General features: G+C 38.6%; 1 protein-coding gene across 3 annotated transcripts in view; it reads right to left on the bottom strand.

Annotated features, from left to right (window-relative positions):
* Positions 1 to 26,905, bottom strand: part of LOC148645355 (syntaxin-binding protein 4) — a 44,159-nt gene that overhangs the window by 14,824 nt on the left and 2,430 nt on the right. The window contains exons 1-9 of one of the 3 annotated variants that reach the window (XM_088612591.1): positions 18,092 to 18,203; positions 15,255 to 15,328; positions 12,479 to 12,574; positions 8,563 to 8,632; positions 8,108 to 8,182; positions 4,432 to 4,511; positions 2,528 to 2,636; positions 1,488 to 1,629; positions 394 to 500 (exon numbers count right to left, since the gene is read on the bottom strand). In XM_088612591.1, coding sequence (XP_088468717.1) covers positions 394 to 500; positions 1,488 to 1,629; positions 2,528 to 2,636; positions 4,432 to 4,511; positions 8,108 to 8,182; positions 8,563 to 8,632; positions 12,479 to 12,574; positions 15,255 to 15,328; positions 18,092 to 18,138 — 800 coding nt within the window. In that variant the 5' untranslated portion in view covers positions 18,139 to 18,203. Of the gene's footprint in view, positions 1 to 393; positions 501 to 1,487; positions 1,630 to 2,527; positions 2,637 to 4,431; positions 4,512 to 8,107; positions 8,183 to 8,562; positions 8,633 to 12,478; positions 12,575 to 15,254; positions 15,329 to 18,091; positions 18,204 to 26,905 lie in introns of those variants that run through there. The other 2 variants (XM_088612589.1, XM_088612590.1) reach the window with 2 other exon arrangements.

The raw sequence follows: 26,905 nt of genomic DNA, 5'->3' as shown, positions 1-26,905 counted from the left end.
TGACATCCTCAGACTGCTTTGTGAACCTGGGTTACATGATTACCGAACTGCTAATGGGACTCAAAGAGTCAATATACCAACAATATATGACGCCTGATTTTAAAGTCAGTAGCTTCATCGCACAACATTGTATGTAAAGTGTTACAGCAATCTTTTACTTTTCCGTTGTAGCTCTGGTGTTGCTGAGTAAGTAGCAGCCTCTCAATTTCAGACAGCGTGTGTGTGTGTACAACATGGGGTCTACATTTTAGCGTGGCAGTTAGTCCTGTTCTTCAGACGGAAGGTCAGAACATAAATAAAAAATAGCAAAAATAGCGTTTAAGAAATACATTTTGTGTTGATAAAAGCTGTTGGATGACGCATGCAGCACTGACATCTCTTACGTGTAAATACCTGAATTTCACTTTGTTCAGTGTGCTCTTGGCCTCTTCATGTGTCACACCTATTAATGACTCCTTATTCATGGCAATCAGCTGATCCCCTGGTCTCAGCCTGCCATCCTGTAAGAGATGGGAAGAAACATATTATCTTCTGTATGTGCACAGAGTAGCAATAACTTTTTCAGGACGCAAGGATTTCTGAAGTTAGCCAAAGCTTAAATTTCTGTAATGTGACGGTAAATTACAACACCTGCGTATATCAGTTGGCGGCCTTGCAATGTGAGTGTGACTAACACAAACTGCTACGAAGGCCCTAAAAGTTAACATGAGCCTTAAATATCATTGCATAGTTTTCCAAAACTTAGTGGAGAGGAGGTGTGCTATCACATCATAAGGAGATCGTTTTCTTGAAAGTAAGAGATACCACCTGGATTTTTTTCCTTGATGGCAGCAACGCGCTTCCATAAAAACTGCTACTGGAGTGTAGACCATTAATGACAAATACATATACAGTAGCACATGAAGTGTCTTACATACTGTTATCAATGTTTTACTCTAACTCTCACCTAGGTGATGTCACTTTACAGTCATTACTCAGAGCTCATCTTAAAAGCAAAAAAAGATGTTTTGAAAACAGAATTGCACATGACCTGAGGTTTTTTGGTTGTGTTGTTTGTTCATGTGATGCCAGCCATGCCATGCGATGTGATGAATGAGTTTTACAGAAAATAGTAAGATTCTGTAGGCCGTTAGTCATTTAATAATCTCCAAAAGACTCAAAACTAGGACCGCACCAGCTGTGTGTGTCCTTGAGTCCATTTCTTCTTTATAGACAGGGTCCATAACACCAGATCCTTACTCTAGACAGAATGACCCTTTCATTTAATCTGAATTTCACGGAAATGAATCAAGATAAATTACACACAGTACAGGGATAAGTGAAGAAAACAAATATGGCGCAGAAGAATATTCTGCAGCTCTAAACTACGGAACGCTGGGCTTTTAAAGTTGGCTGTGAGATACAGACACTCTCTGAAAGCGCTGCATTACTCTGAGACAGCTGTACGAAACAAGAGGGATCCGGAGCGGCTCCGCAGCGTGTCTTACCTTATGGCAATCTCCCCCCGACAGGACTTCCTGTATGAAGACAGCAGGCCCATCAGGTCTGTTTGAGCCTCCGCCGATGGTGATGCCCAGGCCTGAGGATCTCGACACTGAGATCAGCTGAATAACTCCTTCACCGGGGTGACTGCAACACAACACATTCCTCTTCATTACAATATGATACATATGTCTGCAAGGTATTAAAGACAAAGCCATTCGCCTTCTTGGAGAAACTAATAGATATCTTTATTCATATTTTATATGTTTTCAATTATATTGTATATTGTATATTTTTCATTATTCACAAGAAAAATACAATGTATTGTTTGCAGTTTTAGGAGCCATTAAAAAAACAACTGACAATCTAGCCTAGCACATAAACAAATAAATATGTCATTGTCATCATTTCTATTTCACCAAATACAAAATGTGTTGTTTGTTGTATTAACTATCAGGAAGTGTACATTCCGCAACTGTGCAATTGAGCTTGTGGTATTTAGTATTACTAGTCGACGGCTGTAGCTCTACATTGCTGTCCCAGTTTCAATAAATACTGCAGCTTTTTTATGCTTGGTGAAACAAATTTGTTGCAAATTTTCTAAGCATGTGGATGACAGAGCATTGCACCAATACTGAACCTACATGTGTGTAACAGCACTCCCACTAATCCTCAGGGACATAGTAGATAATGTTATTGCCAGGCTGGAATTTTTTAATAGGACAGTCTTCTCACACCTTACTGCCACTTATTTATTCAAAGTATCAGAACTTTAGAGGCAACTAAAAAATGAAAGATATCACGAATCAATGTTTAAATGGATATAGGTCATGTCCAGAAAGTGAGGACAAATATGTGCAAATAACTTCGGTTGGGATACTGACACAGAACAGATTATTAATTATTATTTATTAATCATCTGTATTAAAATTTGGTCTGTTTCAAATTCTCAGATAAAAACATTCTGCTTCCTGCATAAGCTATCAAACAAGAAGCGGCCGTCACATCGGCGAAGTGCAGCCGAGTGCGAAGGGCGCTGCTGTACCTGAGGGAGCGCAGCAGCGGGCCGCTCTGAGAGCCGGCGGGGCTCAGGAGGAGCGGGCTCTGCGACCGGGACGAGGACCCCGAAGACGTGCTGTCCAAGTATCTGCCTGCTTCACAGGAAGGGGAATCGGGAGTCAGAACACATGCTTGCTGTAAGTTAGGTAAGCCCAGCATTTTGCAGATTCTAGACAGGTAATGATGGTGGTCAATGTGAAAAAAAAATAAAAGGATAGTCTTGATTTTTTGCAAAACCATTTCTGTGGTATCATACAGCAGTACACATGCAGAGGTGAAACAGTTGGATGTCTTTGAAAGTCTATGGCGAACTTATTGCTTAAATGGCACTTAAGTTCCAGCTCAGATTTCTCAGGACTAGAACTATAGATTGTTGACTATACTGGGCCAATTAAGGGAGTCTGTAAGTCTCTACAGAATACAATTATGGAAACATCATCACAGAGAATCATGAAATAGACATTTAAATCTGTTACATTGCCTTTTACTTATTTTTGATGAAAATACCACACAGCAGTAACTAGAACTTGGCAGCATTATTCCAGTTATCAACCTTAATCTCAGATACACCACTAGAGGACAGTATAATTAGCTTTAACTTGACCATATTTTTCCATACTATCATATTTTGAAGAGTAAAACATTGTATGACAAGTGTGAAATAAAGATAAAAGTTTTGAGTGTAATTTGTACATATATTAATAGTATTTGACAGAAATACTGGCCAGTTTTGGCAATACAGCTGCTGAGTGGAACATGATTTCATCTGATTAAGGAAACACATGTTCTACAAGCCAATATAATGTCCTTTCAATGTGTGAATCACTGCAACAGTATGTTGTCAATTCTTAAGAAAGATTCTTTAAAAATTAAAATATGCTACTAGCTTAATCTTTCTAATGAGGAAAAAAAAACTTGACCACCCTATGCTTATAATAATGGAAAAATAATGAAAGAAAATATGTATACTTTAATAGAAAAAAATAGTTTATTGCAGTACTGAAATATAGTACTTACAATAAGTATGTCAATGTTTGTGCCCTATAGAAAAGCTATATAATTATCAATATAATATGAAAGACTCCTTAAAAGCTAATGGCATACTGTAGATCTCAAACAGATGTGTTCACAGTTGAATACTTCAGTAAGTATTTTTTGTGTACAGGTTTTTGTGACATGTCCTAGCCTGTATTGCACACACTTACAGTGCACAACCATACTGCAGGTCGTAAGCTCTTGTCCTGTGGTTTTTTTGCTGCACAGCTTAATCCAGCACTAACAAGTCCACTTTATCTTCTCAGAACTGCCCTGTCCAAGCTGCAGTGACATGACACCACAATGGATACTCCCTGAAAGACAGTGGACCCAGAACCTCCAAGGATGCTCTGAACTGTTTCCTTTTGCTCCTGACACTACATCTGCTTTCAGCTTTGGCATCAAAGCCCTGAAAAACATTGATCTGAGATAGACTCCCCAAAACTCACCAAGCTCCCCTGTTGCCTGGAGGAGAGACAAATTATTAGGCCTTGGCCACCTTTGAACTTGTTTTCACCAGGAGGTTTGGTTAATCTCTCCTCCAAACCTAATGTCTATCCATATTTTTACTGATTGTTTCCATAATTATTTATATTCTGTTCTTATCTTATTTTATTGAGCATGTGATCATTTCATACCTAAAGGGAAATGTACACCTGCCCAAATATATACGACCACCAACCCAGATGCTATATTATCACATGCTTTACAAGTAATGGGTGTAAGAAGTATTTTGTGCTGACTTGCTGCAAAGGGCACTATACCAAATAAAAAATGACTGAGATTAAAACTGTTCCAGTAGTGAAATACAATCTATATATACAGTAGATAGCTCAGGACTGAAGGAGCACCTACCATGCTGAATTGGGGAACTTCGGGCCGAACCAGTGTTGCTATTGGAGCCATATTTTTCTAGCAGTTCAGCAAATTCTCTCCTTTTAAATGAGAAACAAAAAGACAGATCAACCTTTTTTCCCCAGTTTGAGTCTTAGATTCTCATGTATAATGTAAAACACAGGTATAAATCTCTTGATCTGCAACAGGCAACAAAGCCCGTTACTTCCTTAAAAGTAGTCCGGCTCTTGAGTGGTATTATTTCATACCCTCCCCAGAGATAGGAGGGAACTGAGCTGATCATTCTTACAAGGTCGTGGCTTCAGTAGAATGAGATCGAAAAAAAGGGCAAGAGAAGTCAAACACCAGATAAATCTCCACCATATTTAGGAGGTTGAATTTGTTGGACTCACTGAGCCTATTTAAGACTGTGCATGATGGGAACTACTGTGCATTTGGTAACCATAGACACATGGAACTGTAGCACAGAACAATCAGATAATTGGGTTTGTAACACGCTTCTTCATGGCCAGATATTGCTGAAAATCGTTACGCCAGTCAAATAAATATCTCCAGAATAAAACTGCAGAAGTTCCCATGTTCAATGCTGTAACACAATCAGCTGTCAGAAAAATACGTGAATTTAAAATAACTCAGTCCGGGTTTTCCAGAATTCCTTTTAACCATGCTAACCTCTTGAGGATAAAATGAGGCCTTATGAATCTACGACCATTTGATATTCACGTTTCTTAAATGTAGTTCTTATCCATGGTTACCTTTTGTAACAGCAACCATGAAGTAGCCACACTTTACAAGATCATTCTAACTTTGGACACCAAACTTTTATGTGAAATGGAATAGCAAACACAAAGAACTGCAAACTTGATATCATCTCCTGAGAGATCTTAACCCTTGACGGAGCCAGACACACTGCAGGATGACTGTCAATAGGAGCAGATGAGAGAGCTCACTCTGACCAGGACAGTACTCATGTGCTCAACATGTGCTCAGCCTGCCGCAGAGCCACTGGTACTGTCATTGACTGCCAGGCTCAGGAAGTGCACTCACCCTCAGCTGCCTTGAGGACCCAATGTGTTAAAAACAATGTAAAATATGAGGTCTTGGACTTCAATTACACAAGTTTGATTTTTCAAAGTTTCAAATGGCGAAAAGCAAAACACCCAAGTTTGTAAGCAGTCACTAACACCCCTTTGAAAAACTGAAATGTAAAACAAATGCCTCAGCTACTGATAAATGGAAATGTATCCTCTTAGCTTATTTTCCAGAGTCTATTTTGAAATCAATTTTACTTTAATTATCTGATACCATTTAATAAGCAAGTCTTAGAAATAAGGATTTTACATATAGTGCTTCCCAGGTTAAAACATAAACATAATTTAATCACATCAACGGTGGCTTACCCTTCATTTATTCTAAATATGGAAAAGGACATTTTTAGAAGATTATCTGGCACTTTTAAATGCAGTATTAAAGCCATTAGTAATTACATCCTTTTTTACCAATGAGCCCTCTGAACATGCTAGTTCGTTTAATTGGGCTGGGTGGGGTGAGAGGGTCCAGAACTAATCGAGTGCTGAAACGCAGGGTAATCAAGAGAGCCTGAAAGTCTGTTTTAAAAGCTCTTAGCTTGTACCCCTTTAATCTCCGTGATTTTGAATGAACTGGTTTAAAAATGTATTACATCCATCAGATCTGAATGGATGGAATAAATTCAGTGACTAAGTACACCAACAAAAATCCATTTTTTTGCAGATTTTACTTCAAGGTGGGAATCAGTTTTCAGTCTCATAATGAACAAATAATTGACTGCATGTCAGAAGGTATCACTCCTCACAATAGCTATGAAAATCGGTTTGGAAATCCAGGGCATTGCATTTAGTAATTGCTTTGAAAATGTCTAAAAAATATTATACTACCTCTGCCTCATCTTTAAAACTGAAAAATGTGTCCCTTATTTTAATGTGGATATTACATTAAAATAAGGGACAGGTTATGGGAACATGTTAAATGTAATGGGCACGTACTGTATTTAGACCTTAGATTCCTCTCTTAAACAAGAGTGAAAACACAACAATAATAAATTCTATGAATTGGCTTCATTACTCTGCTCTCCTCCCCACTGATAGCTGGTGTGCTGGGAGCGTTCTGGTGCACATTGGCTGCCATCACATCATCCAGGTGGATGCTGCACATTGGTGGTGGTGGAGGGGATCCCCATTACCTGTAAAGCGCTTTGAGTGGAGTGTCCAGAAAAGCGCTATATAAGTGTACGCAATTATTATTATTATTATTATTATTATTATTATTATTATTGAATCTGGGTATTTTGAAAACTGCATGCATCTATATCCTCTTTGACTGTAATATATAGGTCAGAAGAACATGCATTTCCCCACACAGGCAGTTTCTGCTAGAAGCCATGCCAATAGGGCTGTTTAAAAATAGAGAGGAAATTCCCTGCACACAGCCGGTTATTTCTAGTGTATCCATTCAGCCAGAACAAGATATTACACTTCTGACCCAAGGTACCTGCGTAGGCTGTCGGGTACATCTTGCCTTAAATGAATGTAATCTGCTGATCCAGAATCTGAATTCTTCCACAAAATGACTCTAATAGAATGTAGTTGAGATTCAAGTCGAATTTATCATGTTGTGGCTCATCCCCCACTGGCCTCTGGTCTCTGGTTGAGACTGAACTACCCTGGGTAGTGCTTGTAGAAGATCCACAAAACATACAATCTAAGCATGTTCACACTAGGGAGGTATTTCACAAAGCGAGATTACTCAGCCGAATAACTTTAGTAAATACAAAAGTCTGTTTTTTTCTGTTCCATGAAGCAAGACTGAATTGCTCCTGGTTGTCAGGCTCACTCTTGCTGGAATGCTGAGGAGCAGCTTTTGCGAAGACAGTCAGTCACATCTGTCAGTCTGTGCCGGTTGCCAGGGAAACACGTTCTACAGGAAACCTGAACCACCTGGCAGCAATGTGCAATCATGCCCACCTCGGGTGTTTCAGGGTATTTAAGGTCTGCTTGGATCATACTTGGGGCTTGGTATAGAGTTTGCTTCAACCTCAGCTTTGTTCCTAGCTCTGTTCCTGAGTTCTTTTGTGTGCTGCTTCATATTGAATATTTAATCCCTGTTTCACCCTTATCACTTCTCTGGATTTGTCCATTTGTGCTTTGGATCTGTGCGATTCCCCTACTATGAACTTTGTGCTTTCGCTGTCTCTCTGGCTTTGAACCAATCTTGTGTCTGACCACAATCCTCATTGTGTTTGCTTGCACCACTTCCTGCCTGTATTCCCAGCTCACTACCACTGCTGTTTTCAGCTTCCCTGTTTAGTGTCTCTTACCCAGCACATGGGGTCTCTCAGGTGACACTGACTTTCTGGTTAAGAGCACATTTCGCTGACCAGTCCGTCTCCAGCAAAAAAATGACAACACCTTTCTTTAAGGATCCAGAGCATTATGAATAGAGAAGTTTAGAGATTGCCAAATCTTTGCTGGTAAGATGGTTTAAAGCCAGCAGAATACTCTACCTCTCCTCTCTAAGCCTTTTTCTTGTTTTCCTGTGCGGAAACATCATACATCCCATTTCCTCACGCAGCTCGTACTCCAGACCTGTCGCTCATAAGAAGAGGCACATATGAGCTATATGAGCTATAGCTGCTCACCTCGCTTCTTCATCCCTGGCAATATGAAGGCGCATGTGATTGGTAGCTGATGCAGCTCTGAGGATGTCCACCGCCCTATAAAATAGGAATGAACAAAGCTTTTTTGCTCTGACACTGAAAGGGATCACAATTTACAGTGAAGCCTTAATTAAATATCATTCTGCATTATGAGCTAAGTGGATCTATTGTATATTTTAGATAACAATGCTGACATACAGACCTGTACCGTGGGGAGGTACAGTACAGTTCAAGTAAAAATAACTGACAAATAGAAAAACATATATTATTCAGTACTGGGTTCAACTACAATGAGAAGTATTCATTCCAAAAGGAAATTCAAAGTAAATTAATTTATTATAAATGTAATTTACTTGTCAACACTGTGAGAAGTGGAACATCTTAAAGGTTTTTTTTCAATCCATAGTTTATAGGATCTGAAAGTGGTCTAAACTTACTTTTCGCTTGTCACTCCAATTAAACTCTCTCCATTCACTTCCAAGATTTGGTCTCCAGGCTGAAGATGCCCTGAAGTATTGAATTAGGAAAAGATATAACATAATGCAAAAAAAACTTAATATCTACGGACATTTCAGAACAGGTCATTATTACAGTATATCGATGATTTGCAAGTAAACATTACTCAGAATTTTTAGAAGCTTCTAGGAACAAGAAGAATACAAGCAGACTTTTAGATGCAGTTTTCCTCTAACTCCTCAAATGAATTGCAGATTAATGGAACATTTACCTTTCCCATCCACTCTCACAAAGTTGTGTATTTGTGTATTACAGCTCTGTAAACTGTCCAAGAATAACAGGGCACAAAATGGGAAGGGGCTGCCAGTCCATCACAAGACCAGTTTAGAGAAGCCAATCCACCTAGTCAGACTGGCTTTGGAAGTTGTGAGAAAATTGGAGCACCAGACAAAAACCTCCACGAACACGCAAATGTTACATAGCAGTCTGGAATCAATCCCAGGATCCAATAATTTTATAGAAAGCAGGGCTAACCACCATATGACTACGCCAGTCGCATTCAAATTATGTGTACATCAAAGAATTTTGTGACATAAAAATAATCCTTGGATAACTTAATACAGCATTTGAAAATTATTTATTGCACATTTTTTAGTGTGAGGCACTAGTGTTATGATTATCATTGATAAAGGTGGGGTTATCAACCTTTTCAAGTGTTATACTCCGGACAAAAAACAATTTGTCATGTTAAAAGAGGTCACAGTGAAGGTTTTCCGTGATTTAAAAACTTTCTCTTTTTAGCTAGCCCGGTTACAGTTACACAAGAAAACAGAAAGAGCTCAAGAGATATGTAGAGTTATCATTATAAATACAAATAAATGTTCTTTCTCTATCTTAGGTAAACAGATGTGTAAAATTCTGCAAACACGTAGGACTGGACACAGGAGACGAAGGGAGGTGGGGGTCTGGATCAAACTACTCATGAGATCCTTGGATGAAGAAGATATTACAGCCTTTCCTCTGTTCTTATACTCTCACATACTGTAGTGTGTATAATGTTCCTCATCGTCAGGCCTGAAAGACCACCCCCTGCTGGATTTCAATTATCATTAGATCTTAAGAAAATATTTTTACAATTAGGAGCCAATGTCACTTTTTTCAAGACCAAAACTGTAACCCTCAAAGGATGGTTAGCTTAGCAAAAGGCTGCTACATTGTAATTACACAAGGAAGGTGAAGGACAATCCTTTGGATGTGAAACAGCTCCTGCTGAAGATGGCTCTGGAGCAGTAACAGGATGATACATACGATGGTGAGTAAGGAGTTTAGGTTGAAAGTGTCTATTATATTACTAGTTAATATTAGTATTATTGATGGATGAATCGTGGATGCAATATAAAATCCTTGGATTATTTATTTCAGTGAAACCAATTGCATGCAGTGAACTGGTTATATGGCTACAGTGTGTCTCATAAATTTTGCTTGTACCAATCAGCAAAATGATTTAAGTCACAATCAGCAAAAGTGATGAAACATGAATGGATTTTTCCCCACATCTCTGGAATCTGAAGACAACACTTAAATTTAAAATAAAAAGAAATCAATCCACTTCTAATTTCCAGTGTTCAGGTTTTGCTGATATGGGATAAAAAACGACAACTGCAGTCTTGAGTTCTGAGCCATATGTATTGTTATGACCCAGGGGGATGACAAAGTCTAACAACACTTTCTGTTCGCACCTGGGTCGCACTGCTCAAGGTCTTATTCAAAGTGTTTGTCTAGCTGCAGGCACGTGATGATGATCACACACACGCACCTATCGAAGGCTGTTTCTGATGATACACCAAGGCTAATTAAACTCATGGTAAACCATTAGAGCCATAATAAAAAATGACAATTTATTGATATTTTATGACAGTGGCGCTGTAGTTAGCCTTGAGGCCTCCTGTCTGCGTGCATGTTCTCCCCACGTTGGCGTGGGTTTCCTCTGGGAGCTCCATGTCCCTCCCACAGTCCAAAGACTGGTAGGTTAGTTGGCTCGTGGGGAAACTGGCCCTGGTGTGAGTGTGTGTGTCTGGCCCTGCGCCCAGGGTGCATCCTGCCTCGAGCCCGCCGTGGGTCGGGTCAGGCTCGGGCTCCTGTGAGACCCTGAACTGGAAGAAGGGTTAGAAGATGGATGAAGCAGGAACATTCATCAGCTTAGAGCACAGCATGAACACCGAAGCAAGGGAGAGACGAGACGAAGAGGACAGGAAGACAGAGAAACGGAGAAGGAACATCACCATCAGACCACTCTTTCTTGGAGCTCGTGCATTTCCTTCTTGGACCTTTTTTTGTGGCGAATGGTTCTGCTTTTGTGCGGCTACACAGAGCAGGCCTTTCCAAGGCTTAAAGACATGTACAATCTGAAAGCAAGTCTAAACTCAAATGGGGACAATGATTCCTTTAGAAGTGGTTTTACCTTGTATTAAATATACCAGGGACTGTAATTTGCGACTGTATATTAAAATATTCCATCTTCTCTTCAACATCTGACAGGATAAAGGAAATTGGATTTGTCTTTTTCTAATATGTATGTGTTAATTTTCTAGATACTGCGTAATCAAAACTTTTCCATTATTTTTAATCATTTGCTTTATGTGAAAATAAATTGAGATATTCTCTTTCTGGGATAAGTGTCATAATGCCATTTCTAAATGAGTCATGTCCTCATTTGAGTTTAGACTTTCAGACTGCACGTCTTTGAGCAGCCCTGGCAAGATACTGTAAACTCTCTGTAGCCACACAAACACGAAGCCGCTCACAACAGAAAACATCCATAAAAGCTATTAGTAAAAAATTTCAGACATTAGCAGAAATAAATGAAAGAGAGTCAACAAATCCTGCAAGTCAGCAGTTTAAAAGCTGAGTGCTGAGATGATTCAGATTTATCAGAGCATGAGAGGGTATTCACTGCTGTAAGAGGAATTTGTAATGGAACAAACTTCAGGCAAAAATATAGGCAGCTTCTCAAACTCTTCCGGAATCCAAATACAGACTTAATAGGTTTATAAATGCCCAGAATAATTGCTCTTTAGAACTGTTGTCAATTGAGTCACTATGTTAATTTTATGAAAGATAATGTGGTGACTTCTTACCCTGTTTCTGTCTGGATTTCTCAGTGATAAATGGTTTAAAGCCTTAATCTGAGATAAAGCACATTTGACTTTCAGATGCCTTGATTTACAATTATGTGATGAGTATTGCTCATCTTCCTTCATTAAATAAAGCCAAATATAATGTCCCAAGCAATTTAATTAAAACATGCTTTGATAGAAGGGACCGTCTAGAAATTATCAGTTGATGCATTTGCTGCAAGCTCTTTGAAAGTTAGTTTGAAGGACCATATAATATCCAATGTCGAACTTCAGAAGATTTATTTTTGTCTGTGTTGCACTCCACTCTTCAGAAATCAATAGCTAAGTAATGCAACACTAAATGGTAAAGGAAATGATGACATAAAATGAGCAGGAGGCTTTTATCAGTGTGCCTTTGAGGCATGCAAACAATCTTCACAACTGATTGCAAGTACAGTGCTGTCAGAGGTAAAACTTGGAAACAACTTATGTGTAGTTGCAATGTAGGTTCATTAAACTCAGATCACAGATTTAATGGTGATTATGCGCTGTTTCAGAAAACTGTAAAAGTTGAAAAAATAGAATAGAACACAGAAAGTATCATAAAAAAGGGCAAACTGCTCATCTTAGCCATTACAACTATTTCAAGAAGCTTAACATCCTGGAGTTCAGTAAGGAGAAACCGCCGTGTCACAGGAATGAGGAAGGGAGGCCATACAAGGAAACACTCGGCACAGAAATATGACATCTACAGTCCAGTACACTGATGAGCACTGCTTACCATCACCTGAAGCAAGTCCACCAGGTAAGATCCTTTTCACATAAACACCATATTCTTCTCCAGTTAATTCCTTCACTCCTCCAATAACTTTAATTCCTGTGCAAATAAAAAATATCCCCCTTAGCATTTCTAAAACAAAAACCTCATGCAGAAAGATGCAAAGCCAATTATCTAAGCAGCACAGATTTTAACTATACAAAACCATATACTTTTTTTCCCCACATGGATTAATGACATTTATTCTTACATGTTAATTTATTACTACCATTCTAAATGTGTGGCAGAATTGCTTTATTTTTACATTAATGTTGATGTTTAGTGAAGTCAAATGTCCCTGACCTTTAATATCGTTATACATGTGTATCACTTGCTACCCGCCCTGCTATTATACAAAATAGAAAAAAATATTGGACAGAAACTCAAATAAAACTCAAATAAAATAAAAAAATGCATAAAAACTCAAATCTCAAATTTACTTATAGTGATAACATTTGTATTGGTGATCATGAGATTAATATGCATGATAAGTATATAGCTTTAATTTGGGGTAACGTCTAAGCTCTTCATCCCGTTCAGGTTCGCAGGAGAGCCGGAACATATCACGCCAGGGCCCATTTTCCAGAAGCTGACTAGCCTACCAGCAAGTATGTGTCCCGAGGAAACTGAAGCACCCAGAGGAAACCCACTAGAATCTGGGGAGAACATGCAGACTCCACCCAGACAGCACCCCAGTAACGCCCACCGCTGCACCACCATGCTGCCCCATTCATTTGATCCCACGAGACCAAAACACTATATTCAGCCCAGTGATTTCAAGCGGACACAAGTCATCTGACACATTCACGTCTTCTTTAAATTGTAGGCCGTGCTTGCACGTCCTTTCAAGGCCATAATGTCTCCCAGGGGATAGAGATGGAAAAGCTCTTACGGGAAATGTTTAAATCAAGTTACTGGTGCGAAATCCGGTGCGACAAGTTACTGAATCAAGAGGTGCACTTGCTTTTTCACAGAAAGATACTGATTGCTCATTGAGTAAAACTTTTGTGTGTTTTTGTCAAATGAGGTTAGTTTTATCCCCTATTAGGACTTGGTGAGGACTAGGCAAGGGCACATAGGTCAACATGTTAGATTATTATATCTTAAGCGGGTATACGTTTTTCACCGTACTGTAGTTCTTCTCACAGCTTCCATTACAGTACTGTATGTCCACACAGCACACAATCTCCCTATTCTCACTGCTACACTGATCAGACCTATCAATGCTGTTAGTCAGCAACTGTCTTGGTCCTTGAAGCAATTACGTGTTTAAAGAAAGCCATGAGTCAGATAGCTCTGATTCATCTGGGACTTTAGCGACACTTCTCAAGAAGGCAGTTTTCTCCATTTCTAGCTTCGTGGTCTCTGCTTCTTCATTCCACTCGTGTCTTCAAGGATAAATAGTGTCACCCCCAGGGTGGTGACTGCCACCCTTGGTCACGGAGATCCATGAGTCTCTGCTGCTTGCCGGTCTAACTGAGCTGGTAATCACTGGTGCTAATTGACTTTAGCTGATCAGCTTGCTCATTTAGAGCAACACATTGTTGCTCTAAAACAGGCAAACACTGTTTGCCTGTTTATGCGCTCAAGTCCTCAGTTTACAAACACATAACATCAAACATATGGTTTACACAACTTCAGCACATAGAACTTAATAAAATCTCTCAGTAAATTGCTTATTAAGGCTTCCTTCCTTATTTCTGTCTTATTTAATTTTATGCTGAATGACAGCATATGACACACCAACAATGAGCATTTTTTCCTTTTCCAAAGGTGCGGTTAGTCATATTTCCCACAGTGCACCTGAATAAGAGCAGGTCTGAAATTGAGAAATTAACACAGGGTTGACAGCAACTCCAATCCCTTTCAACCTTTTCAAGAGCTGAAAACAAAAGATCAATAAGCCTGTGATTGCAAACAACTGGAGAAAAACTAAAATACGCCGTGATTTTCCAGGAGCAGGTCTGGGAATCATCAGAACTACTTGTGCTGACAAGGTCACAGGACTGGGATTACTGGCTACTTTTCCCAGGATCATCAGGGGCCTGTGATCCCTAACTTATCTTTCACAGCTTAGCTGACACATCTTAACTCCTGGCATGTTTTTCCGAGCACCATGACATTCAAACTGCGGGGCAAAAACATGTAGCCGTTTCTCAGACTCAAACTGCAGCCTGGGAAGCTGAAGTATCTGAGCAGATCTGGACCTGTCTCTGGGTTTTGGATCTTCTATGATGAAGACTCAAAGTGCTTTTGCTTTCACCCGCACAGCAGATCCTCACAGTTGTGTCGCTTACAGTATCATTAAAGCTTGTGTCTGGCGATACAGTAGTGTCTCTGAATGTGAAGCTTACCTCTTGCTCGCACACTGCTTCTGTACGTCCTTGTGTCCAACACTATTAACTCCGGCTGACATTTCCCACAGCCCTTCCTCACCCTTTACACCCGCCCCCTCTTCCAAGAGAGATAATCTATTATTTTTCTCCCAGTGCCAGCTAAATTGCTCAGCTTGTCTGTTCTCATTTGTCATTACAAAGAGTACTGTTGGATTATCACTGTCATTGTCTGAATGAGGAACAAGTAAAGGTTGCTGACGCAGACACCCACCTGAAATGTCTGAATCAGAAATTCTTAACAAGTCAAAACACACTGTCCCAAATGGGTTCATACAAGCAATATCAGCATGAAAAAACTGGTTATTTGGAACTTTATCCTTAAGACCACAGTAAAAGTCACTCACCTAATCCATTTTCACAGTCAGTGAAGTCCAAGGCATGAACAGCTCGATCCACTCCATAGGGCCCCATTAGTGTCCTGAGTGCAAACCAATCAGAAGAAAACAGAGAATTTGCATTTCACTTTCAAAACACGTCCATCATCTGGGCATATCTGAAAGAAATATTTGAGGACGTATTTGAGCTGAAAATTAATATCGTCATCATAGTCATTACTTAGTGGTATTTGTAATACCGTATTTGCTTAAAACACTCCCTTATCCAGAGTAACTTTCGATGCATACCTGAAAATGAGATTGTTCTTGTACAATACATCTGTGAGACTTACTTCAACAATCGTGAACTTACAAGATTTAAAAATGAGGTGAGCACAACCTTTGCTGTGGCAGGCAGAAAAAATCAACAGTATTCAGAGAGTATGGACACCAAGTAACAACAAAGGCAGCCCGATGGCAGGCTCTTCGTGTGTACAGTGAACAAGAACACCTGAACCGCAGTCTAAGGGTCAAGCACACACCGAAGAATGGAACTGAAAGCTGCAAGATGACCGATGATATCGAAACAGGGTAGCCTTGACCAAGCTTCAGAACTGGACTGAGCAATTCTGAGCACTGCGATTAGATGACTCCACCCCTGAGGATCGAGGACAAGTAAATCTTTTATTCTAAATTGAAAAACAATAAATTAAACAATTATTGCAACTACCCTATTCCCATAAGGACTAACATAAATACAGTTTACAAAAATCCGCAATATTAATGTGTGCCAGTCACTTTCAGTTGCTTATCCATTTAAATTCTACTATTTCAAAAGTTCAACTCATGCCTCCAGTTGCAAATTACATACCCTTGACCTAAAGCCATCTTTTTTAGAAGCTTTTTCCTTCTATCCAATGGAAACATGATCTCAGATGTGATATCTGTTCTTTACAGCTGAAAGAACAGCTGAAATTTTATCCTAGACAGTGCAAACAGCAAAACTGGACACACCTTCTCAGTCCGAGGTGGATATACCCAAGTGATTTTATCATTTCACAGACCAGTGGAGGCTGTTCAGCCAGTCTAGTTCTGACTGCTAGTAGCATCTTGATTTGGGGACTCTGGAACTTCCAGATTCTGTCATAATAAGTTCCAAACTCTCTCAGCTCTTTGAAGTAAAAGAAGACCCCCATTCTGAGTCCTACATGCATTTCCATGTAGTTTTTACTTGTATCATCTGATCCAACATCTCACTGTTGATGCCAACGGATTTCTGAATCTTGTACCTTACGGCTAAACTTGTCGATGGTTCGATGTACAGCACTGAACGATTTATAGAAATGTTTCACAATACTGATTAATGCTAAAGGTTAACTTTCACCTGCCCACTTAGTATAGCCACCTTATTAATAGTAATTAACCCTTATTAATAGCAATTAATACTAAAATCACAGCACTAAAATCACAGTACTAAATCACTATTAGATCAATCTTAGCTTCTCATCATACAGGACAGAAATATAGCTATGGTTTTTCTTGTTTTGTTTTAACGCTTTGCTAAATTCAAACTACAATATTAAAAATAAAACAGAGCTGTGGGTTAGTTTATTCCAAATAAGACTGCTTATTAAGACAAAAATACAGTATGGGTATTAGCTTACATTAAAATTCAGAGGGAAACATAACCGGGAATGAGAGCAATAAGCAAAGCTGGTGTTGTCTGTAGAGACTGACACACATTCCTGGGTGGAAGAGAGATCACATGGAGCCTTACAGCCACACTCACAGGAAACACGGTCTGGGCTGGCTGCCTTGCCCCAGAGCCTTCATCGTTAATATTTTATCTTGAGTTTCTGACAAATGCATGAAAACTGTAACAGTGTCTGATTTAAAGGCTCTTTTTGCGTCTTTATACAAATCCACATTGGTGTGGCAACTGATGTACCTATTTAGAAACGTTGAATTACCCTGTTTTGATTTATATAATGGTCTTTCTAATAAGCTTCCTTGTTTTTATAATTAGAACTGGCTAGCTTAATTAAAGATTCAATTAATAATTTACTATTCCCGATGTGACCAAGCTTATATCGTAACATCAGATTGTAGTAATAATTGATGGCAATAAATATACAAATAAAATACAGTAGAGGTAAAGAGTTTAGACCATCACCCACCCATTCAAAATAGAAAATCATTATTATGTTGGAACTGTTGCACACTTCTGAGCAAAACTGTATTAACTAAGCCTCTCAAAATTATTTAAACATAAAAACTTTTAGATTGCATATTATTATTTGACATATTGCATTTTCATGTTTTGTACGAATCCTTATCTCTCCTTATTTTAATATACTCCTAAATGATAAAAACCATTTGATAGTTCTTTGAAGTACACTCTTGTGTGTTTTAGAAAACATTTTTAATGTCTGCGTTTTTTTTCTCCCCAATTTTTCCCTTCTGTTATTATTTCACATTTTCATAACATTCTGAGGAATCAAAACAAATACCTAACAATTGCATACACAGCAGTGAGATGAAAAAACAGAAGCTAACCCTTAATCCATGATGTAACAATAGTTACTCAATGCAAGCACCTCCACTAGAATTGAAATCAACAGCACTATGACATCTCTTCTTGAAGTTCATGTCAGATGTATACTGTAGCAAAAAAGCATTAATTAAATTAAACACAACAGCCTGCACAGACATTCATATATCAAAACAGGACAAACGCAACGTTTGCAATCCTCTTACAACACTGGCAATATGTGCATCAAACTGAACAGCTACAAATTTAGCCCAGCAAAAAGGCAGACAGACCTGACATACATGAGTCACCCAGTAATTAGTCCTTTCTACATTACCTGCTTATAATGACAGCACCTTTATACATCACAGAGAAGGTTGGCATCTCGTATCAGCTCCTATGCATCCAGCAACTATCTGCCCTCTCTCTGCCGCTTCTGCCTCACTCACAGCTTTCAGCGCGACCCACATGATCCTCTCTTACAGCCGGTTAAATCCACTCACCGTTGACAGATCATCCAAAACATCACTAACTTCACTGATAGATTAACTCTTATGCAAGGGCTTGTAGAAATCAAACAGGCATTTCTGAGAGACATCTTTTTTGTATTTATTAAATAAAATACTATTCCTATAAAAATCAGAAAATAACATAATTTGCCTAACATTTGTAAGCTTTTGTACACACATTGTACATATCCAAGGACAAATCTGATAGCTGTTTTAAAGTTCTTCAAATTAATATGGGGTCAAAGAGAGAGTTTGTGTCAGGAGTATATAATTAATAGCTTGATTTCTTAATAATGCACATCTTAAAACTAGAATGAGCTACTGTACAGTAGCAAAATGAAACGGACATCCTTAATCTACGCTGTCACCTCGAAAATTAAATTATTTGCAAGCTGGGTAAAGATGAGCAAATTAAAAGCAGTAATGACACAGGTCATGAGCCATATTTTGTGCTTGAAATATAGTACAAGCAGTTCTTGTGTCCTCATTCAATTGCTCAGAGAAAAGGGTTTGTAAACAAGGAATTTTATTTCTCATAAATAAAAAATTAAATTGAATTTATTATTGGACTCTGCTGTGGCTTTCCATCGCTTCCTGTTTCACTGAGTTATAAAAATAAGGCAACACACATATAAAATCCTTCACCTTAGGGAACACAAATTGTTGACCCTCATAAATCAGGCAGCGGGTCTAATAAAATACATGTTTTTCAACTACACTGCCTTCCCCACTTCTCTGATATATACAGTACGAGTTCAATTAAGACAGACAAAAACCTTAGATATACAGTACACGCTTTCTGACAGAATCAAAGTGAATATTGTGGGTCTGATCAAAGCATAATTCCATGTGTGCAACACACTTACAGGCCATAATGAACCACCGAAAGGCACCTCCTGTGCGATGGTGTCTTTAAGACACCTATTATGTCATGGGGCCATTCTATTTGCAGGGTAGATTCATTAGGAGAATTGACATCACCAGATATCACTATACATACTAGGAGACCTGTTGCACAAAACAAACGATTGAAACAGTTGTAGTAATCTACAGAAGCTCATCTGGCACATCTACGTCATGTAGGCTTCAGCAGTGAGTAAAATCAAATTGCCCTGAAATGGTTAAACATGTTTATCATCACAATTGTGGTCTGATTTTTTTTTTTGTTTAGAACTGATGATGCATGCTACATGTTAAAACGTGTTAGTATGATAAATACAGGCAGTGCCAGGTCTTTCTTGTAGGACTGACATGTTTGCTTACCTGCAGTTATTTGATTTTCCTTACAGTAATTAAGAGAGACTGTCCTATGACACCAAGCTATGCGTCAAAGGTTGAAGGTGCGCACTTTATAGCCAGGAGCTTGTTTACATTTTGAACTGAATACATCTTTGAATCATAAAGTTAGTCATCAAATTTAATTTTATAGCTTAAATAATAACACACAAATAGATGTAAGAAGCTTTCTAAATACAGAAACTGATTAGATAACTCAAAACCATGTTTTTATCAAATAGAATTTACAATGTTTTCCAAGGCTGCAAAAGAACTCTTGAAAGATTAGTAGCTATAGATCCAAAACTTGCCATCCAAAATAACAGGTTTAAAAATACAGACGAAGTGAAGAATCTTGTGTTCACCATCACTAGAAATTCTTTTGTTGTGCTGACTTTTTGGAACCTGAAATGATGGGCCAGCAGTCACTACGTACAAGCTCAGAATGGCAGATTTCAGATCTCCACTGCCTCTCATCTACATTTAACAGATATTTGGGAGAAAAGACTCAACTTGCTTACCTTCAGTTTATTAATCTTAAAATAGTTGAACAATCCAAAACGTTTTTGCTTCTGTAATCCATTCCCCATATGCATTAGATCACATAACACATGGATGTTGTGCATTTATTACAAACCAGTCTTTAATATGCACATTTTTAATAACTTAACAGTTTATATGACCCTTCAGATACCAAGTCATTAACTCTGTATTGGCCAAAAAAACCATGAAAAACAGATGACTGTGAGAGTGAACGGTCTGGGAGTTAACAGTTTTTAATCCTAAGAATTTGATATTTAAAGAAAAGTGAAAACTGCAAAAAATAAATCTGTCATTTCAAAGAAAATGTAAAAAAAAAGGACAGAATGTATTACAGTTGCTTTTCTGTAGGTGTACTCTAAATACAAGCGTATGTTAAAATACTAGACACCCCACAATATATCTCAAACTAATATTTTAGAATAGATGCTTCACCTTTTTAATAATTGAAAAAATAGAAAACTGCGACGGGAACAAAATAGGCTCATGTGAAAGAAGGCTGACTAACAAAACAGTAAATTAGAAAAAATAAATCTAACCATACCGTCACAGTTATTGCAATGATGAAATTTAATTTAATTATTCAACCTCCCATCAGAACAAGCTCTGCTAATGAATACAAGCACATATAATTGCAGGGTACCTCAGGTGCCCACCCTCGTAAAGAGATTATTTAGGCTGCAATGTGTACTACCACTCCACATGTACAGTATATGTGAAGTTTGGGAGCAATCTTCATCTAGAACCATCGGTACTGTGTTGTGCCAGTCTGAACTTGATCAGCTGGTAGGGGACATGTTCAGAGGAGAGAACTTAATGTCAGAGACAGCATCCCAGCCAAGATTACCTTGTAGGCTGGCTGCTTCTCTTGGAAGGGAAAGATTAGACAAACCCTGAAAAGAGCTCATGCCATGGTCATCAGTGTATGAACAAGTCAGTAAAGAGCCGAGAAGGCATCAGCAAGAAGGAGTTCAATTACCTGCTCGGTGAAAACTAAAAATACCTTCAAATACACATGAAAAAAACCCAAAATATTACTGCCTCGCCAAGACAGAAGGCAGCTGTTGGATCTGCATTGGTCATCACTGTCAGACTAAAGTCTTTCAGGGTTTTGAAACAAAAACATACATAAAAGTCCACAATATCCCACTTTATCTTGATAGTCCTGCAACAACATCACAATACAGATTAAAAATGCCTCCCCAAAGTAAACCATAAAAAGGTGAAGCAATAATATTGCGTCATCAGGAACAGTAGAATTCAAAAGAATTACAAAAGAATTCAGACAAAGAAAAGTCAATTTCTATAGAACAATAATGGTATATAGTCCATACGCAAGACCCAGCTTTCTGAAGCTCCAAGGGCCTTTTTGCTTTAAGTGCTGAATCAAACGGACTGAACTGCCTGACTGGGAAGATCTTTCACCCTGGGAATAAACCTTTCTAGGTAAGATTCTCTGCCTTCGCTTGCTGCCGTTCCCTGCTACAACTTGAAAGAGCAATGCAAATTAATGTGATAACCTCATGGCTAGAGACTAAAGCAGATTACTGGCACTGAGAGCTTTAAGATAGGAGAGTGAGAGATTTTCTTACTATAAAATCTATTACTCTACAGTAATACAGACAGTAACTTGCAACATACAATTTGAGGCTAAGATGTAACTTGTATAAATTAAATACAGGAGAAGAGAAAATAAGAAAGAAAGGGCTATATATAAAGTTATAATTCTGTTAAATCCTATCATTGTTAACAAAAATACTGTAAAAACAGAAAAAAAAATATTTCTGAGAAATAACTGATATTTTATGTAAAAACTTTTTGTTAAAATGAAGGCAGCTGAAGACTTTAGAAAAGTCACTTGTGTTCCTTCTGCAGATTATGTTGAAATGAAACCACAATGTGGTATTGTATTACAACTCCACAATAACACATTCTGAATATGTTTTAAAAATGTTGTCTAGTTGTTTTTGGGAAACATGCAGTGATGCCCAAATAATATTAGCATCTGACACAGTATTTAGAGGAATTACTATCCACACATTATTTTTAAATTATCAGTTTTTACAAAGGCTTTCCTCATTTCCACCTATTCTAGAAACATTTATATTCTGACTTTGCTTTTATCTGTAACCTTTCAAAGAACTATTGTGATTAATTTTCTTGCTTTGAAAGCCTCTATTTTTGATTTTTTCTTAATGAAAAACGTCTTTTACCTGGTTATATTTTTCCTGTTTAACCATGAAGTGTACATTTATCTCTATATTTTATTGTAAGCAGTTGTTAAGTGCATTTTGTTCTCAAATAACAGGACCTCTATAAAATAAATGATAAATTGATAACTGGATTCAAAGCAGCGTTTGTGATCTGAAGTGCTGTCCACTGCTCTTCACATTTAATCTTGAATAACATTCTGTTTGCTATCTTCCGGGACATTTTGTTTGGTGTTTACTTATTCATTCTTTGGACAGTGTCTTATTCGTGGGTCAGAAAAAAAAGGAGGTGGGGTCAAAAATCTCAATTCTTTTCTTCTACCCTGCTGCCATAGCAACTACCATTTGCATCAGAACTTTAATCACCAAATCTGCACAGTGGGTTGTTACCAGATTATAGGATAATCCAGGCCACACTGAGATATACAGTAACAACAGTGATTTGCTGACCAGGCAGTCTCCAGTCTAAACACATCCTGTCCCCTCCTTTTCCTTTTTTTTGTTGGAAAAGAAGAGAAGCAAATGAAGCAGCAGACAAGTTCAAGATTTTGGAACAACACTGCTGGACCATGCTTGACCTGGTTTTCGAGGTGACATCCTGCTGTAGGCAACAGCGATTGATGAAGGTGCCAGGAGGAGTTAATGAAGGAGACTAGTTTGACCTGTTTAGAGAATGGAAAAGCACATACCCTTCTGTTCTCTAGAGGCAGCAGTGAGGTACAGTAGTTGGAAATGATCAGGACACAAACAAAGACTCACTGTCTACTCAGCTCTCTATCAAGGAGTTGAAATATAAGAGTAGCAAGAAATAGCACATACAACACAACAAGTAAAACCAGATATACATAGACAGACAGAATCATCAATTATTCATTTATTTTTAAACCAATCTGTTCTTTCCAACAGTGAGTCCAGAAATAAAAATTTAACTTTCTTCTTCATTTAATTTCTTTTTTTTATTTTATTGAGATGTGGCCTCAATAAAACCTAGAAAACTCTTCAAACGTTTCCGCGACACAAACACAAACATTAATTTTTCCCTTACGGAGATACAAATTCCTCTTGTAGGAAGACAGTCAGCAGCCACAGGCACTTAGGTTGACTTTGAGTGGAAAGAAAATCAAAGTAGTGTACAGGAAGTCAATGTAAAAGGATAAATGATCGGTTGTGGGGGAGGATGTCTCTTTTCTGCATTGAGAAATCTTCCTGTTACAGACGCAAAACAGAACTGGGTCAAATATACGAGTATTTCTGTATTAATGGTTGAATATACAGTTTTCTGGTTATTTCAAATATTTTTTCAAAAAAGAGCTCAAAAACAGGTACGGTAATTTTGAGGTTTAGGCTGTAAACAGAATGCCCTTTCCCTTGGACCAGGACAGGGCAAGATCAGTGTCTATGCAATGTCTTCTGCCTCAGACAGGGATTGTGAGGAGGGCAGTACCATCACCTGAGCAATGTCCTCTCCCTCCGCTGCAGTCCCTGGGACAGGTGTGACCTTCACACTTCCACCAGCATGCCCACACCTTCAGCAAGAAGGCTTCTGTACTGCTCACGCTCTGCTGAGATGTTTCTCTCTCTCTTTTTGAGGAACAGGGTGGTAGTTAGCTCATGAATTTAGAAGTTACAGTCCCACATGGGGTTCAGTGATTAGTGGTATGCTTGAGGATGTAAACAGCCACATGGCATTGGCTGGGTCATCTGCTCCCGTTTCACGACACTGTTCACACTCTGAGCAGAACTTAATTTTCTTCGCATGACTTTTCAGCTGTCACCAGTTCTCCAATAGCTTCTGATTTTTCCAGAAATGTCCATTTTTTGTTCTTCAGTTTCTTCTATTCTCAACTGAAACCTCCCCTTCCGTTTTCCCGTCTCCTTCCTCTGGCTATGCTCCAGGAGGGCATCTGTAGAGAAAATCTTCTCCACAGTTATAATCTCTGGCCCTGCAGATTCCCCACCCGTGCCCTCTGGTGTTTCACTTCCACCCGAGAACTGGGTATCCTGGCCTGGAGCTGCTGCTCATCGCTTAACTCTCTTCCTGGCTAGACTGACTGATCTGTCTCACTTTTTATTTGATAAAATCAGTCAGCAGTCAATATCTTTGTGTGATAAAGTGCACAAAAACCATGTGTAAATGATTAGTTGGGCATTGGGACAAGATTCCACCTGTGTATAATATAAAAAAATGCTGTCCGTTTGATCACACAAAAACTGAGTGCTGTCCACGTGTACAGACGGGCATTGATTTCTCAGATTCAATCTGTCAAGTATATCACTCATGACTCCATTCATGTCTACGCCCAATATAACGTCAAAGTCAACACAAGAGGAATGTGGAGGTTTAAACAGTCAACCTCACAAATACATTTTGGTATTGAGTAGAAAGATTCAAGGTTTCATCAAAGACATGGCATGCTCACTCTCCTATTTTCCTTTGTCATAAACTCTTAAGCAATAAACGATTTTTTTTCTCCTTTTCATATTGGAGTAACAAAGGGATTCACAGTCAAGCAGATATTTTTAATGAGCATGGAGAATTGCAAGTGCAATAAAGCTTTCTGGCTCCATTTTTACTGACATCTGCATGACTATGGCATCCTCCTACACACCCTACATTATCTATGAAAGCAATAAAAACTGCTTTCAAAAGTACTTTGTTTTGATTCATTCTGCATTTTGCAATTGCATTTAACTTTGCTCCTCAAAAAAAAAAATGCTGTCGCGTGTTTATTCTACAAACATGAATAAAAGTATTCAAAAGTGCTGTTCGTCGATCTTCTCAGATCTTTGAGACCCTGCAAGACTGGAACTGGTTTGTACTGGCATGGGTGACCTCTGCAAGTGATGTTTTTAACACTAGAATGTCTCTGTGGTTACAGAACACCGGTGCAGAGAAAGTGCTGTCTGTGACCCCATATTATTGGGGTGGCTTATGGGTCCTGAGCCCATAAAAACTTATGATTTTCTATAAGGTGTCCAGGGCTTGATTACAGAGTACTAACTCAGTAGGTCTCTAATACATACTGAAGGCTCAAAAGATGACCTCATTTCTTTTTCTTCTACTACTGCTGCTTTCTAAATCCCAACACAGACAAACAACCCTTTGTACCCAAATAAATCACTAATTATGTGACAATTAAACCCCAGTGATCCAATAAACCCCAGTTAAACTATTTACAAGAGCTAGAGGGCTTTACAGACCCATTATTACTGACGTCCTTCCAAACTGGCCTACCACACCGTTCTTCTGATGAAGAATTAATCCAGAGTACAGATTAATTACTCAGCAAAAATCTCATTGCATTCTTTATAACAGCAAGTGTGCTAATCCTGGTGCCCTGGCTAAATTCCATGTAGATTTCCACAGTCTGACCTCCCCAAACTTCCCCTTTAATTCAATAGATAGAGTATTATGCTATGCAGTGGAGCTGCTTGTGCAGAGTGGTCAGTGAATGCTGTACTTCACTGGTAGATGAAGATGGTCCCCTCGGATAAGGTAAGTGTCTTGTGATAAATTGTGATGAAAAGATAGAATTAAGATAGAATTAACAAACAATAATAATTCTGAATGTTAAAATCTGCTATGCTCAAATGATCCCATTTGAGAAAACACACAATAATAAAAAACAGACATTCAAATCAGCACATGTATTTTTATATAAAGCTCATAATTTCTAAGAGCTATTTATGAAGAACTTTGATTTATTATGTATTATTTATTACATAGGTGTATCATTTAGCCTCCAAATCACATTTTCTTCACTTGTATACAACTTCCCCAGATGTTTTCAAAATAGAAATGGACAATTTAACCACATGTATTTTCAATGATTTCATGCATGGTCCCAATGAATCTTAGAACCCACCCTTTCTAAAAACATTTATATTTACTCTGAGATAAATGGAGATAATGGTAAAGGCACCTGTTTGATGGAAAAGAGGGTTCACCTCTTGTGTTCACCCCCATACCAGTTAAAGTAATGGGATCCAATATGTGGGTTGTAGATATATTTTTAGATAACAAAAGATTTATTGAATATTTAATGTGGAATTCATGGACACTGCTACAGTATGTACATAAACAGATATGATATTTAAGTAAATTCCTACTTAAAACACATTCCTACTCTACGGGTGGTAGCACTAGCAGAACCTGCAACTTGAGCTCTGTGATGTGCACATGAAGATGCATAGTGACCCGAAAGAGTTGCCTGATGCAGAAGTAGAAAGAGAGCAACTACTTGCTGAACTTAGCTAGATGGAAAGGATGAGGACATTTTCCCAAAAGAAGAAGAAACACCAGCTACTGTATGTATGCAGGTGGGAGCACTGGTAAGCGAAAAGTCGAGGACAGACACCGCACCAGTTGGACACAAGAGAGGGGGAGACCCATCACTGTAGCAGCCTGGCCTACAGGTGCTTGGGACGGCATGGGCTGTGAACAAGGAGGCCCAGGACTGGTGGAGAATGAGGCCATGAGTGGGCAGAGTGGGAGTCATGGACCAGGGATCCTGCTACTGCAGGCACAGTGAACAGAAGGATCGGCAAGAGATGAAACAACAGACCTAGGCTGGGGGCATGCATGTGATGGGTTGGATGCACGGCTGAAAACAGAGA

This window comes from Lepisosteus platostomus, chromosome 19 (assembly GCF_059453375.1).
Source record: "Lepisosteus platostomus isolate fLepPlt1 chromosome 19, fLepPlt1.hap1, whole genome shotgun sequence".
NCBI classification, from domain to species: Eukaryota; Metazoa; Chordata; class Actinopteri; order Semionotiformes; family Lepisosteidae; genus Lepisosteus; species Lepisosteus platostomus.
This window is presented reverse-complemented; position numbering and strand designations above follow the sequence as displayed.